Source organism: Cnephaeus nilssonii (genome assembly GCF_951640355.1).
Source record: "Cnephaeus nilssonii genome assembly, chromosome: 3".
NCBI classification, from domain to species: Eukaryota; Metazoa; Chordata; class Mammalia; order Chiroptera; family Vespertilionidae; genus Cnephaeus; species Cnephaeus nilssonii.
This window is the reverse complement of record NC_137074.1, coordinates 69,626,329-69,641,653: the sequence shown is the minus strand read 5'-3', so window position 1 is coordinate 69,641,653 and position 15,325 is coordinate 69,626,329. Positions and strand designations below refer to the sequence as shown.

Here is a 15,325-nt window from a genome sequence, read left to right as displayed (position 1 = left end):
TGGCACTACTTTATCCTAGTCAAATTATAAAACTTGGGAGTATTTTGACTCATAATTATCCCTCATTCTTAGTACCTTCAGTCATTGCCAAGACCTTTCTAGTCTTCCATGAATCCATCTCCTCCCTCCCCGGCCCCCATTCCCTCAGACACTACCTTAGATAACTGTCTCATCATCTCATACCAGGATTATTTGCAATCACTTTCCTCTAGTGTTTCTACCTCCAATACATCCTGCCTATCATACCAGCCTCACTGTCATTGCCTTCAATATATCATGACCTATTAACCCATTCCACCCCAACAACAAACATACACACAGACACACATGCTCACACACCCTCCCAACAACCTGAGTTTAGAAACCAATAGAATAAAATCTCCACTATTCCTCTAAGCAAATCTTTTCCCCAGTTAACCCTATCTCTGTTACCTGATTTTGCCTTGCCTTATCCTGACACTGTGCATACTCATTACTCTGATTAAGTCTCCTTCCTATTCTTCATATCCCAACCCAAATCTTCTTTATAAAACTTCCATTGACCACTACACACCATGATAATGTCTCCTACCTCTTGCCTTTTGTCTATAATACTCAACTGGTTCTAATTACTTAAGGGCTTAAATTATCTAATACTTTTTACACACACACACACACACACACACACACACACACACACACACACACTCACGTTCATTTAACTTTATCCACCTCCAAACACTTTATCCACCTCCAAACACTACCAAATTGGAAAAAAAAAAGTTCTACCATTATTTTCTACCCATATAAATTATACAGCATAGGTTCTATAATTGGTTCAATTCCCTAAGTTTTGGGATGAATAAACTGAGTTATAAAGAGGCTAAGAGACTCTGGCTAAACAGAACTTTGCCAGGTCTGACTTCCGTCTCTGGTTTTAGAATGACCCTCAGCTCCAGAATAATAGACTTACCATGAAGTTCTCTTTTTCCGGACAGAATCTGCTAGAATACATGGTAGATCCTCTCCAGGCTGCTGAAAAATCACCCAGGACTTTTCAAGCAAATCTGCAAAATGAGAAATGGATAAAAACACATATTTAGGTGATCTTGCAACACTGAGAAGAAAAGTGACCGGACAGCCTGACGGCCACTTACAGATGTCGATGTCTGCAGATGACAGCTTGCCTCTGGCACAAAAGTGCCTCCTGATGAATTTGCCCTAGGTGGACACAGAACACAGTCTCCTTTTGAAACAGCCCAAACAGTTATACACATTACTCACGGGGGAACTACTTCCCTAAAAGTTACAAAAAATAATAATACAGGCAACATGGTTCTGAGATAGCTCGAGCCAATGCCAGGAACGGCAGTGGTGTTGGATTCTAGTCTCAAATTTGCTGATTGCCAACTGTATGTTCTATGTGCATTACTGAATCTCTTTTGTATCAATGTTCTTATCTAAAAATGGGAAAATAATATCTACTTAGAAAATTCTTTCATTTATTCAACAAACATTCATTGAGTATCTACTATGATCCAGGAAACCTGCTAGGCACTGGCGATGCCACATTAGAAAAATAGATGTAGTCATTACTCTTCTAGATTCTAAGTGAAAACAACTAATGCAAGGGCTCTAATGTAGGAACATTGGGTATGTCTTAAAATAATTTTTTTTAAGTGAGTTGAGCTGGAGTTTAGTGAGAAAAAGAAAAGGGGACAAAAAGCAGAGTCTGAGAGGTAGATAGGCACTGGGCACCATATCATGGAAACCACCTGGGCCCATGAAGGAGTAGGGTTTTAGTGTACGTGTGCTTGGGAGACAAAGGGAGGTTTTAAGCAGAGAAGTGACATGATCTATGTTTCAAAACACCACTTTGGCAAAAATACTAGATGGGACTCACTTCCTTCTCAATGAATAGCTACTGATCTAGTGGGCCAGAAAGCCTGCCTGGAGGTGACAGAGCCTGTGCCCAGTGCATGCAGCAAAGAAGGCCAGCCAGTGGCAGCTAGGGCCTGCGGGGTGACAATGTCGGTGCTGGGCAGAGGTCTGCCTGTACAAGGAAGGGCCACAACCTGAGAAGGGAAAGAGAGTGGCTGCTGAGAGGGGGACTGACCAGTAATTTAAAAAAAATGTAGGAAAGTGGGACACACACACACACACACACACACACACACACACACACATACATAATGCATATATATGCATATGTACATTTATACATGTGTATACACATGCATACATAACTTCTAAAAATTTAACCTGGATTTTTAAATTTTTTGAATCCACTTTTCTCTCTTCCCTTCTCCCTTCTTTCCTCCCTTCCTTGCATTCATCTATCTTTGTTTATTATTCTTCTCTACTACTTTTTTTCTAGTCTTTCAACATTTTTCTTTTGTGTGTGTTTTTCCCATTGATTTCTTACCTTCTTATTTATCTTTCCACTTGATAGTCTTTCCTTTTTTCCTTTTCATATTCTTTTCTTCCTCTTACTCTTCTCTTTTAAGTTCCTTTTTTCTCTCCTTCTCTTCCTTTCCCTCTCTTTTTTCCCTCCGGGTTTCTTCCTTTCACATATCAGCAGAAAATATCTTCATATTCTAACAAATCCCAAATCTATTAGATGTTTTATGGACCAATATTAGCACCTGCTATTCAGCCAGACATTGCAAGTGGACCTAAGGACTTGGGTGGAAGCTAGCCAAATCAGCAGGAGGCTATTATTTAAATATGCCCAGATACTCAAACAAGAAGCCTTCTGCAAATTTTCTTGTAAATTACATAGTTGCTCCCTGCCACACATTCTTGGCATAAAATGGTTTTGTGAAATTAGCTTTTGAAATCCAAATCTTTCTTCTATTATGGGACTGCTAATTATAAAAAACTACTTAATAAATATAGGGTGTCCAAAAAAAGTACACACATTTTTTAAAATATATTTTTATTGATTTCAGAGAGGGAGAGAGAGGTAGAAACATCAATGATGAGAGGGAATCATTGATCAGCTGCCTCATGTACGCCCCCTACTGGGGATCAAGCCTGCATGTGCCCTTGACCGGAATCAAACCCAGGACCCTTCAGTCCTCAGGCCGATGCTCTATCCACTGAGCCAACCCTGGTAGGATTGTATACACATTTTAACAGCTTATAGCTCAATTGATGTTTCTTTCTTTTTAGATTCAACTCATTGTGCCTTTATAATTATTCAAAGTAGTATGCATTTTTGTGACATACAGTATTTTCTCCCAATAAAAAAAAATGCTCAATAAAAAATGTGCAGGGGTAGAGGTGCCCATAGGCAGGAATAGAAATAATAATTATAATAAGTAAATTAGAAAGTCCTTATTAAATTTATTTGTTATTAAAAATATAGGAAACTAGGAAGGAGAAAGGACTTTCAAATCTATAAAATATGGTAAAATATAAACCATTTTTTAGAATTTGTTGGGTAAGTTTCTTATGGGAACCCTGTTCAGAGTACTCCGGATGTTCAAGGCCAATCTGAGCATGAGAACCTTAGTCAGGATGTTCAAGACCAAGTTGCCATAGGCAGGTACAAGGACACAGCAGTTTCACTGTATGCACTGTGCAGATGTGCCTTTCTGTAGCTCAAAGACTGATGTCATTATCTGGCAAAAAGCCTCTTTTGTCTAAGTTAGTATAAGGTATGTTACTGAACAGCCAGTAAGTGGCTACTGTTATGTGAGGCTGCCTGGTTGGACTACTTTGTGTAATAGCTCCTAGTTTTCTGAGGTGGCTTTTATGTAGGGCTGCTGTGTGTACAGCAGCTGCTTAGACGGGCTACTATGTTCATAGAGCTCCTATGTTGAAGGCTACTGTGTAGGAAAGATATAATGTTAACTAGCCTGTGTGAGGCTACTTTCTGGGACTTTACTTTGAAGAACTACTTTATCTGATGGCTCCTTGTTAGCAATGGCTACTTGGGCTACAATAGACTCTCTCATATAGCCATGACTTCTCATGTCTTCTCCGTCAAGAAGGTCCAGTCCCTGGCAGAGTGACTCAGAACCAACAGTTGGCATAGTGGAGCAGGATTCAAGGAGTGAGTACTCCAACAACTGGCACAACAAGCATAGTCAAGGAGAAACTTACTCTATTGGTAATGGAAAGGAATTTGAAACTATTAAAATAAACATTTTCTTCCTGAAAGTGACAAAATAGTAGGAGCTTCTACTATTTCTATTTAGTTTTAATTGTCTTAATGATAATACTGGGTAGTTTTTTGGGGAACCTAATGTTATAAACTTTAATCAAAGGACCTTCTTTAATGTGGTAGAAATTTTCTTCATGTCTATGTGCTCAGACATGAATTTTACCACTTGCTTTAAAATTAAAGACTTGTATATACTGCTCTTATATATGTCACTTACAAAACGAGAGGAGTTGTCATTTCTCAAGGTTTTGGCATATCCAAATGCTTCCAAGATAGGATTCACTTGTTTGATTTGATCTTTTAAAGTCCCCTGAGATACAGGTAAGAGAAGTACAGGTGATGAAGCTTTTAGCAGAATTCTGTCATGTGGCAAGCCCTCCATCCCCAGGCCAATTTTCATCTTGGCTTTGATAGCAAGAGTCAAAGCTGCTTCCAAATTTGGTGATGAAATGTTATTTTGGAAAGGGAACTCAGAAAAATAGATGGATGAAGAGTCTGACAATATAAAATGCCCCTATGAATATATGTGGGAGCTCATTTATCAGCAATTCTTCTCTTTTGGTTGGTATTGGCCTGAGTAGTAAACAAAAATGGATATTTTATAGAATGAACAACAAATACCATGGCCTAATTTTAAACTTCATTTCATATATTTCCCCCCATTGTTAATCTCCCTCTCTTCTCATCTAATCCTCATGCCTGCCATTTTCTTCTAAAATGGCATTATTAAATTATATGTTTCTTGGCTACCATTTCTACATAACCTAGAAGTCCATGTCAAGCAAAGACTTGTAATGGTATTGACCTTGAATTTTAATCATGTGTGCTCAGGCTGAAGGGCCAAAGCAGGTCATCTACACAGAGCAAGTCTGAATGACCACCCAGCACCCTAATTGCAATGGCTTTTGTCTTTAAGCCTCAAAAGCTTATTTTATGGTGTTATATGGTATTCAAGAATTTATAGCTTTGCAAATACTATATCCCTTATAAAATATCATGGGTGCATTATCCTTTGAATAAGTAAAAGGACTATATGAGCAAAGATTTTTATAAAAATGTTATGTACTATGTATTGTGTTGTATATTATCATAAGGTGAAATGGCTACACCAAACAAACAAATGCATGCCAAACAACCTAAAATGCATGCAAAAAATGAAGTTATATCTAATAGTGTACAATGACACCTAAAGAAATCAATCAAATTCAGGAATTCACTGATTGGAAAAGAAACTTTTCATGGGTCGAAAACTGGACCAGTTTTGCTATTTTGATATACTTCTTACTTTGAAAAAACAGCAGAAAACAACCAGGATTGAATTTAAAAAGCAAAATAACAATGTCAGACAGAAAGATGTGAGGCTCTAACAGTTCAATAACTCATTGATTTTGACTTCCACTCGGTATTATCTAATTTTGTTTTGCATACCAACTCTTGTGACCTAGTTATCTTCAAATTATTATAAAGCCCATAAACCTGTTAATGAAGCTAAACAAAGTAAGCAAAATGAAAAATCACCAAGGATACAGATAATTAAATAGAGAAGTAAAGTTTTTCAGAACCCAGAATGTGATTAGGTTGAGGGGATATTCATCAGATGTTAGAGTTAATCCAGATGTCAGTGGCAAAGGAAGCAGACTTCTGTTGGCGCATATTTCTTGGAGTCTGATTGCTCACTAGAGCTAAAGGAATTCAGAAATATCAAAAGTCACCATTCAAGGCACTGATGACCCTAGTATTTATTGAATGTGGTTTGTATCTTAAGTGCCTAATTTTCAGAGGGTCCAATCAACAAAGAGTTGCCCTTTGAAGCAAATTATGTAATTTTATGTTTTGGGGCTATTGGTTTGGAGCCATTAATGATTCTCTCAAGAGGCAAAGACAAAATGGGGAAAACGACTTTTCCATAGTTGTCTAATGGTTCTTTGGTTCTTCCCCCTTTTTTTCCCCTATAAGTAGACATGGCACAGCTTCTGTGATCAGTGGGTAGGGCCACTTCACCTTTCTGCCAAGGAATGTGAATACTTACCAGCTTTTCCTTAGATTCACTCATGGTTGCTATGGTGGCAAAATACCAGATAATGTGTTTTGTGTTCACAGTCTTTCCAGCACCAGATTCTCCTTTACTACAGGAAATTCAGTGACACAGTTAACTGGTTCAGATTAAAAATGCAATGAAAGTTAAATAATTTCAACCACATAGGCTAAGGCAAGAAGGGAAAGTTTTATGGAAAAGTGGAACTTAAGAGGGGACTTGAAGGAGATGTAGACATTTCATTTGTTGGTAGAACAGGAAGGACATCTCAGGCTGGAAAAACATCATTAGCAAAAATCTGGAAAGATCAAAGACATTTACAAAAACAAGAAGCCTATTCCTCGTGGTCCTGTTAACAAAAAGCTTGAGTGCCTCTACTACTTAGAGATAGGTCTTCGCATTACCAGCTGTTTCAGAGATTTTCATATATTGAGGCTACCGGTTGGCCAGATCCAACCATCTCCTTCAGAAGAGGGCCTACCAGTCACTTCACCAGGCAGCTTCAGACTTCCCTTTTACCTTTGGTAACCAGCTAACGTGGCAATGTGGGGAGAACACAATGATAAATGTACAGCCTCATCACCCAAAATGTCACGGGATCAAGGTCTGCCTTTCCCCAAGTGAAATTTAAGAACATAGTCTATCCTCTCTGCAAAGGGCTGAACTCTACCTTCCCTTTCAGCTCTAAGATTCTGGGAGGCTATTACTTTCCTTGGCAAGAGCTGAAGCCAATGGAGACCTCAACACGTGAGGCACATCACCATTGCATGGGATGACCAGGGACTCGAGCCCTTCACTGCCCCATGAGTCTCAGCCTGTCCCCTCTGCCACCAGTAACACTTCACCTGGCCAGTGCATGCTCTTCCCATCAAAACTAACACAATATGGTATCAGTGAATGCTTTCCTTCCGTCCTCTTCCCTCCAAGCCTCACCATCTTTGGGCTCCTACTACTTAATATACCTTGGCCGGCCCCAATCAGGCTGCCATAGCAGCAGGTTATCTGTTCCTCGGTCATCGCATTGGAGTTTTATAGTCTCTTTGCCTAATTAGCCGGTCCAGACCTTTGTGAAAATGATTAATTGGATAGGAGCTGTCTCTATCAAGAAGGTGATTAAAGCCAGTGTGTGCACTGTGGGCTCTCAGGGATCTCCTGAATGATGGAGGCAGCCTGGCTGGCACCCCATGTGGAGTCATTTCCTGGGCACCGTATTCCTTCCCAGAACGTAGTCCGTATCTAAAGAGCAAACAGTTCATAGGCAGCTAATGTGTTTTTTATTCCCAGTGAAGTGGAAGTGTCTGTTTCCAGTGGAACTCTCACTGCTGGCCAAAAGGAAGAGGCAAGACAAACACTTGTGTGAAGACTCCAGACTGGTTCTCTCCATCTGAAAAACAGGAGAAAATGTCAGAACATCCTTTTGCAAAGCTTCTATGTTTTGGCATAAAATTAGTAAAAATTTCCTTGGTTGCAATTTGAAGTCAGATACAAGGAAAGGGATTTGCTCTGTATGTGGTTGGGGCACGGTGGGTGGGGGGCGAGGGGGAATCCATTTAAATAGTGCAGAGTAAAACATATTTTTTTCCTGCCCTTATGTATGGCAGTCATAAGAACATATAAATTCTAGGCCTATTTTCTTGTTTCAAATACAAACGGCAACTGACTAATGGTTGACATTTTTGACATTTTTAAGCCTTTTAAGAAGCATGGTGTAATAATAGCTGCAGAAAAACTGCTTTACGCCAGAAACTCTGGCAGGCCATCTACAGGGGGCTCACTCTGGGCCAGCCACTGGGCCGAGCATTTTCAATGCTTTACCTCACTTAATTTGATGTGTGAGCTAATGTCCTCATAACCCTAGGAGGTAGGCTTTATTTTGCCCACGTTTCATCCAGAAGGAAAAGGAGGCTTCAAGTGATTAGGTAGCTGTAAAGGCCATGCTCTGCTCACAATGCCTGCACGTCTCTCGGTGACACTGAAAAGTGGATCAGATATTTTTACCTTTCGTTTTGTAGGGCAGCCACTTACTGTGAGGCGTATCCTGAAAGGCGTTCTCGGCAACACCACAGATGTGAGGGGGCCCCTCTGATCGCCTCAGCCCTTTGTAGGCAGCCGCCACTTCCTTCTGATGCACTGGAAGCCACTGGTGGGGCTTATGCTCACACAGAAGAGACCCGAACAGGTCTGAGGGAAGTTCAGACAAGATTTCAGAAAACAGGTTAGAAATACTTCCAGGCTTATCAGCTTTTTCACTGTCAGGTAACACTTGCTTGAATATTTACTTGTAAAAACACTGAAAGGAGAGAGCTTGTGGATTCTCGCAGAGAAGGGAGTCCTAACAGGCAGAGGCAGAACCAGGTTAGAGTGACGGCAGGCCCTGGGATCACCTGTTCCCCGGGGACAGCCTAACTGCTAACGTGTCTGACACAAACACCTTTCGGACAGAGAAGATGCTAACAAACAGCGGGCCTGCAGATTTTGCAGGCATTTGAAGCCAGAAGGAATCTGGGCCTCAGCAAGATTAGGAACCTGATGTTTAAGGCATTGAAGGGAAATAGCTCACGGGAGTCACTCAGTCACTGTAATGGTTATGGCCACAAAAGATATGTCCATGTCCTAATCCCAGGACCTATGAGTATGATCTTATTTGGAAAAAAGATCTTAGCATATATAATTAAGTTAAGGATCTCAAGATGATATCTGGGTGGGCCTTAAATCCAGTGGCTGGTGTCCTTATAAGGACAGAGGAGAAGGCGACGTGCAGATGGAAGCAGAGATTGGAGTGATACGACCACAAGGAATGCCAATAGCCACCCGAAACAGAAAGAGGCAAGGAATGATTCTCAGCTAAAGGCTCTGGGGGGTGGTGACTCTGCTGATTTGATTTTGGACTCTGGCCTCTAGAACGGTGACAGAATAAATTTCTGTTGTTTTGAGCCTCTCAGTTTGTGGTAATTTTGTTACAGCATCCCAGGGAAACTAATACAGTTACACAGTAAGTCAACCAGCCAAGGAGCAAGCTGGCTGCATGTCAAGGTTTCTCTAGTAATGGATCCCAAATGCCATCACTGTAACCTAATGTGCTCTGCACTGCTTCTGCTGAGTAGGTGTTGAGTAAATAAAAAAATCTCAGCAACCAACCATCATCAATTTAATGAGGGGGAAAAAAACACACCCCACAACATTGCATTTATTGAGCACTTACTAGGTATTAGGCACTGATCTACATTCTTTTACTAAATTCTCTAAGCTACCCTGGAGAGACAGGCATTATTATCCCATTTTACTGTAACAGTGACTTCAAGAAGATAAGAAACTTAACCAGCAAGTGACAGAGCTGGCATTTGGACACTGGTCTATCAGCTCTAAGCCTCATGCTTTTACTTCAGCTCTACAACTTCTGGGAAGGGATATTAATACCGACAAAATAAAAGTGGGGCATTCCTCAAGGATTATCTCCATGTGACTATGCTTAAATTTGATGATATCATTTTCACCTAAGAGAGGACTGGGACATTGCCAATATGAGTGCCAACATAATACATATTTCAGCAATAAAGCATATATAGGAATGTAGATCACTCAGTGGCCATGGCACCCCTTCAAGGTATGTAGCACATCAGCTTGACTCAGGTGAGTCAGCATGGCCATGTCTTCAACCATGTCGAACTGTGGAGGATTCATCTGCTGAACTTCCTCCTCCTTGACATTCAGACTCTGCAGAGAGAAAAATTTAAGATATATTTCCCTATTTTTTCCATGCTTATTTATTTTGCCATGTAGAGCAAAGAATTTTCAAGTCAAGAAAAAGATGGGGCCAGAAGAAGTTAAACCAACCCTAATGGAAGAAACAGGTGCTCCTCTTGCCCATGCTTTTTTTTCTTGCCCAAAGAGAAAGTTTAAGAAAGTGTTTTTGTTGAATCCAAATGTTCTAAATTGCATTTCCCTAATCCGACAGCTCCTCACCAACTCTGATTGCCTCTGAGAGTACACATATCATCGTATGTATGATTTGGCCCCTCAAAATGTCCCAACATATTAGTAGCCTGGAGGTTTAGAAAGAAACAAGGAGGAAGACTCACCCTTTCAGACTTAGTTCAAGATGTATCCTCTTTCCCATACCTTCCCCAACACACACACCCCAGTTTGTTTTTGTAAATTCTTTTACCATATATACATCTGGAGAATGTGTTCAGAACAGGCAACCCTCTCATCTGGAGGCCTAATATAATTGAGTTAGACACCACAAGGGTAATGAAAACGCAGATTAGGAGAAAATATTTGCAACTCATATATCTGATAAGGGACTTGTGTCCAGAATATATAAAGAATTATTCCAACCCAATAACAAAAAAGCAACAAGCTAATTAAAATGGGTTAAGGGCTTGAATAGACATTTCTGTAAAGAAGATATACAAATGGCCTATAAGGATGTGAAAAGATGCAACATTATTCGTTAGGAAAATACAAATAAAATCACATTAAAATACTACTTCACACCCACTAGAATGGCTAATAATAAAAAGTAGATCATAACATGTGTTGGTGAAGATGTAAAGAAATTACAACACTTATACATGCTGGTGGGAATGTAAAATGATGCAGCTGCTTTGGAAAACAGTTAGGCAGTTCCCCATAAAGCTAAACATAGAAGTTACCATATGACCCAGCAGTTCACTCCTAAGTAGATACCAAAGAGAAATTACAGTACAAAAACTTGCACATTCATGTTCATGGCAACATAATAGCCAAAACAAACCCAAATGTCCATTAACTGATGAATGAATAAACAAAATGTGGTATATTGATACTATGGAATTTTATTCAGCTATAAAAAGGAATGAAATACCGATACATGCTACAACATGAATGAACCTCAAAACCATTATACTAAGTGAAAAAAGCTAGACACAAATGATCATATGTTGTATGATCCTATTTTTTTTTAAATGCCAAAATCAGCAAATCTACAGAGAAAGAAAGTAGATCAGTGGGTGCCTGGGGTAATTGAGGGGAAACAGGGGACTGACTGCTAATGGGTATAAGATTTCTTTGGGTATGATGAAAATATTCTAAAATTAGATTATGGTGATGTTTGCACGATTCTTTAAATATACTAGAAACTTTGGGACTGTATACTTTAAAGAGGTGAACTACACTGAGTGGCCAGATTATTATGATCTCTGAACACATAATAATCTGGCCACTCAGTGTATATCCTATATAATAAAAGGCTAATATGTAAATTGTCCCCTCGACCAGGAGTTCGACCAGCAGGCAGGCAGGCCAACTGCCCATGTCCCCTCCCCCTGGCCAGACCCCACCCATGCACGAATTCATGCACCAGGCCTCTAATATATATATATACTGAGTGGCCAGATTATTATCCATTCAGAGATCATAATAATCTGGCCACTCAGTGTATATGGTATATAAATATCTCTATAAGTTATTTTTAAAAAGTTGGTATGAGCAATGATGGAAAAGAGACATTCAAATCTACATTTTTTTTCTTTTAATAAGAGATTGTCTCAAGGCCAAATGGTCTTAATTGAGTCTTTCTGTTTCCTTATGCAGGACATTCTAAATTTTCCTTTGCCTACCTATTTATATTCTTGTTGATAAGGGTCACATTCCTCCCCTAATTCCATTAGTGAGTTATACAAAAGTCTACCTAATTTGGATTTTTTTTATGTCCAGATACTGTTAGGAAGGCATATCAAGACACCATTAGTAATCATTTGAGTGGACTCCAAACATTTACAATTTTTTATTTTTTAAAGATTTCAGTTTGCCATATACGAGTACAAAATTTTATTAACAAACTAACAACATTCCTTTTTTTAATATATATATTTTTTTATTTCGGAGAGGAAGGGAGAGGGAGAAAGAGAGATAGAAACATCAATGATGAGAGAGAATCATTGAATGGCTGCCTCCTTGCATGCCCCCTACTGGGATTGAGCCCACAATCTGGGCATGTGCCCTTGACCGAAATCGAACCCAAGACCCTTCAGTCTACAGGCCGACGCTCTATCCACTGAGCCAAACCAACTAGGGCAGACATTTACAATTTAAATGGCAATGCTTTTGATTGTAAATTGTCCAAGTACAAAGATAAGGCTGTGAAAGACAAACTTTCTAATGATTATGCCTGTTTGTTAAAGGATGCTATAGGATGTTGTACCTTTTTGTTATGCAGTTGGGGCAGAAGTGGAAGGATATTGGAGAAGTGAATTATGGGCAGGGAATCATCTGTAAAATCTACAAGGAGGTATTCACCCAAGTCAGGACAGAAATAGGGCTCCACTCACTGCCATGGGGCTGGCAGACAACCTGAGGTCAGTGATGTAGGCAAAGGTTCTGAGTGGGCCATCTCAGTATCACCCTGCTGGTCTGAATGCTTTAGTGACAGGGAGAGGGGTTGGGACTGTTAACAAGCCTTATTACATATGCCCTGTATGACCCCTTACAGTCTAGCTTATGCCCTAACACTTGCCCCAACCTTCTCTATCAGAGGTCATAAGGGATCTCCAAATTCTGAAATGCAAGACTTTCTCCAAGTCCTAAATCTCCTAGCATTCAACATTACTGACCATTCCCACATCTCTAGGCTTCTCTGACACTGTGCTATTCTTATTCAAATTACCCCTTTTTCTTGATCCCTTAAACATAATTGCTTCGTAGTGCCTTAGGTCACTATTCACTCCAGGGGACACCTTTAAAAAAAAAAAACTTTAAAAATCACCTAGAAAAAGATGCATAGTAAACTGAAACAAACAAACAAACAAAAAAAACAAACAAACAAAAAAAAAAACTTGAAACATTGATGAAAGAAGTGAAAGAAGTTGTGAATTCCAGAGTCAATGATCTTGACACCAGCTATGGGTTCACTCTGATTTACTCAATGTTTGTCATTAAATCTTTTGTTGCTGTTAATACTCCCCCAAAGGTATTTTTTCCATTGATTTTTAGGCACACCAATTGGGGCCAGGAATTGAATCCATGACACTTCCATGCACAGGCCAATGCTCTAACCAGTGAGAACACCAGCCAGGGCTGTCATAAAATCTTTGGTAGTAAGTGGACAAGATTCTTAAAGATAAATGAGGTGTCCTAAGGTTATCAGTGGTACCTCCTACAACAGATTCTTAATTACATTATTAAAGAAAATATTATTTGATTAAATTGAGAAGCCAGTCATTCCTGAGATCAAATAATGATTGCTTTACCTTTCCATCTGTTGTCTCAACAATTATTTTGCCATCATCTCCACTCCCCTTAACCTCAGCCTCAACGTAAGTGTTCTTGCTATCACGAATCCAGCATTTCTTCTTCTCTATAGGGGAAAAAAATATGGATTACACGCAAAATATGTTAGACACTTTCATACTGATAGGTATGACCTTGTTTCTGCTAATTCTGCTTGTTGACTCAGAATCACCAAATAGGTAATTGCAAAGTTCAATAAAATTATGAAAGGTTATCCTGAAAAAACATCCACACAATGACTGTGTAGGAACAAGAAACATTTCAGCAAGCAGAGGTTGGGAGCATCATACGCCATTTTGCTACCAGAAATTTCCCTGCTCAAAGCTTACCTACTCCTCCCAACCCCAGCACTTACCTCCTACTCACAGCCCCAGATCCTGGGAAATTGTCTAGGTGCTTTGACCCTTCCCAGCTCTCCTTCAAAAAACTGCACTCAGAAAGGTTTGGTTACAACTGTGTGAAAATCTGGGTTAGTAGTCATGTCTGTCCTTTAGGATTTCTTTAGCCCTTAGTTGTTGTTTTTTAAATTCTCACATGAAGATATTTTTCCATTGATTTTCAGAGAGTGGAAGAGAGAGGGAAAGAGAGAAACATCGATGTGAGAGAAACACATCGATTGGTTGCTCCCTGCACTCACCCCAACCAGGGCCCGAGCTGGGGAGGAGCCTGCAACCGAGGTACATGCCCTTGACCGGAATCAAACCTGGACCCTTCAGTCCACAGACCGATGCTCTATCCACTGAGCCAAAGAGGCTAGGGCTAGCCCTTAGTTTTAATTTTGGAATGAAAGCCTGCCAAGGGAATTACATGCTAGAATTGGAGGGGGAAGGTTGAGGAGAGAGAAGACGGGGTTATATCTGTCATGCAGCATAACTGGTTCTGATCATTTTTCCCATGTATTATTTTTCTCTTCTCAGTCTCCTCATGATCCCAAGACCCATCCAAGCAAAGCAGCCCACCACAAAACAATTAACCAATAAGAGGTTTCTGGTACAATGAGGCAGAATTTCATACACACCTGAGGCAGCTTCTCAAGTCCTTTGCCACCTGAGACAGATAGCCAGGGAAGATGAATGAGAAACAGACTTTTAAAGCAAAGTGAGTCTTACCAGAAGCTCACAGAAATCTCCTGATACAGCTTCTCAAGTAGATAGCATTTGGCTGGAAGGGGGAAATCTGACCTCGTGGCACAGATGAAACCTTGCTGCAACCATGGTGGTAACACCAACTTTGTCACCACCACCTCTGCTGACACATGAATTACAAAAGCTTCTAGTCCGAAGGCTTCAGGACAGGGCCCTCACCAGATGCCCAAGAGGTGGGGAAACAGACTTTGGGACAGAATGTGTGAGAAGGAGGTGAAGTTGGGCAACATTCTTTTGCTCACTACTTTTTTACCTTCACCATCGACACTGTGCTCCCTTCTCCGGTTCCCTGATTGCAACCAATTCATCACTAAAACTGCTGGGCCAGAAGATTTTTTTATTCCTAGTTGACTGATTTTGTATTTGCTTCTACTTGTTATTTGCATTTTAAATACTGGGCTTGCATTGTATCTATTCTTTTGGACTCGTTTTGCAAAAACGGATCTTGCTTTGTGTTATTTCTATGAAAACAGACTTGTTTATGAAAAGCACCCATTTTGCATACATATTGTGTATTTAAGGTAAATACACTGTATTTTAAACCAAATGTTTTCACTTGGAAAAAAACATGGCTATCACCTGGCACAGATTCTTCCCTCCCCCCCCCCCCCGCCCCCTTTTTTTCTTTTTAAAGAAAAAGAACCAAAGGAAAGAGATTAAGAAAGTTGCCCAGCTCTGGCTGGTTTGGCTCAGTGGATAGAGTGCCAGCTGCAGACAGAGGGTCCC

The 15,325-nt window shown here is 40.1% G+C and overlaps 1 protein-coding gene across 1 annotated transcript in view; it reads right to left on the bottom strand.

The window, feature by feature from the left end:
- The window catches only part of MYH15 (myosin heavy chain 15), a gene marked incomplete at both ends in the record, with an annotated part of 153,789 nt that extends 138,882 nt beyond the window's left edge, over window positions 1-14,907 (bottom strand). Inside the window, 12 exon segments of the mRNA XM_079766318.1 lie at window positions 953-983; window positions 987-999; window positions 1,001-1,046; window positions 1,137-1,200; window positions 4,368-4,460; window positions 6,180-6,276; window positions 8,207-8,336; window positions 8,339-8,366; window positions 9,801-9,899; window positions 12,779-12,901; window positions 13,415-13,521; window positions 14,853-14,907. Of these exon segments, the coding sequence (XP_079622444.1) occupies window positions 953-983; window positions 987-999; window positions 1,001-1,046; window positions 1,137-1,200; window positions 4,368-4,460; window positions 6,180-6,276; window positions 8,207-8,336; window positions 8,339-8,366; window positions 9,801-9,899; window positions 12,779-12,901; window positions 13,415-13,521; window positions 14,853-14,907 (886 nt within the window).
- Between the last annotated feature and the right edge of the window lie 418 nt (window positions 14,908-15,325).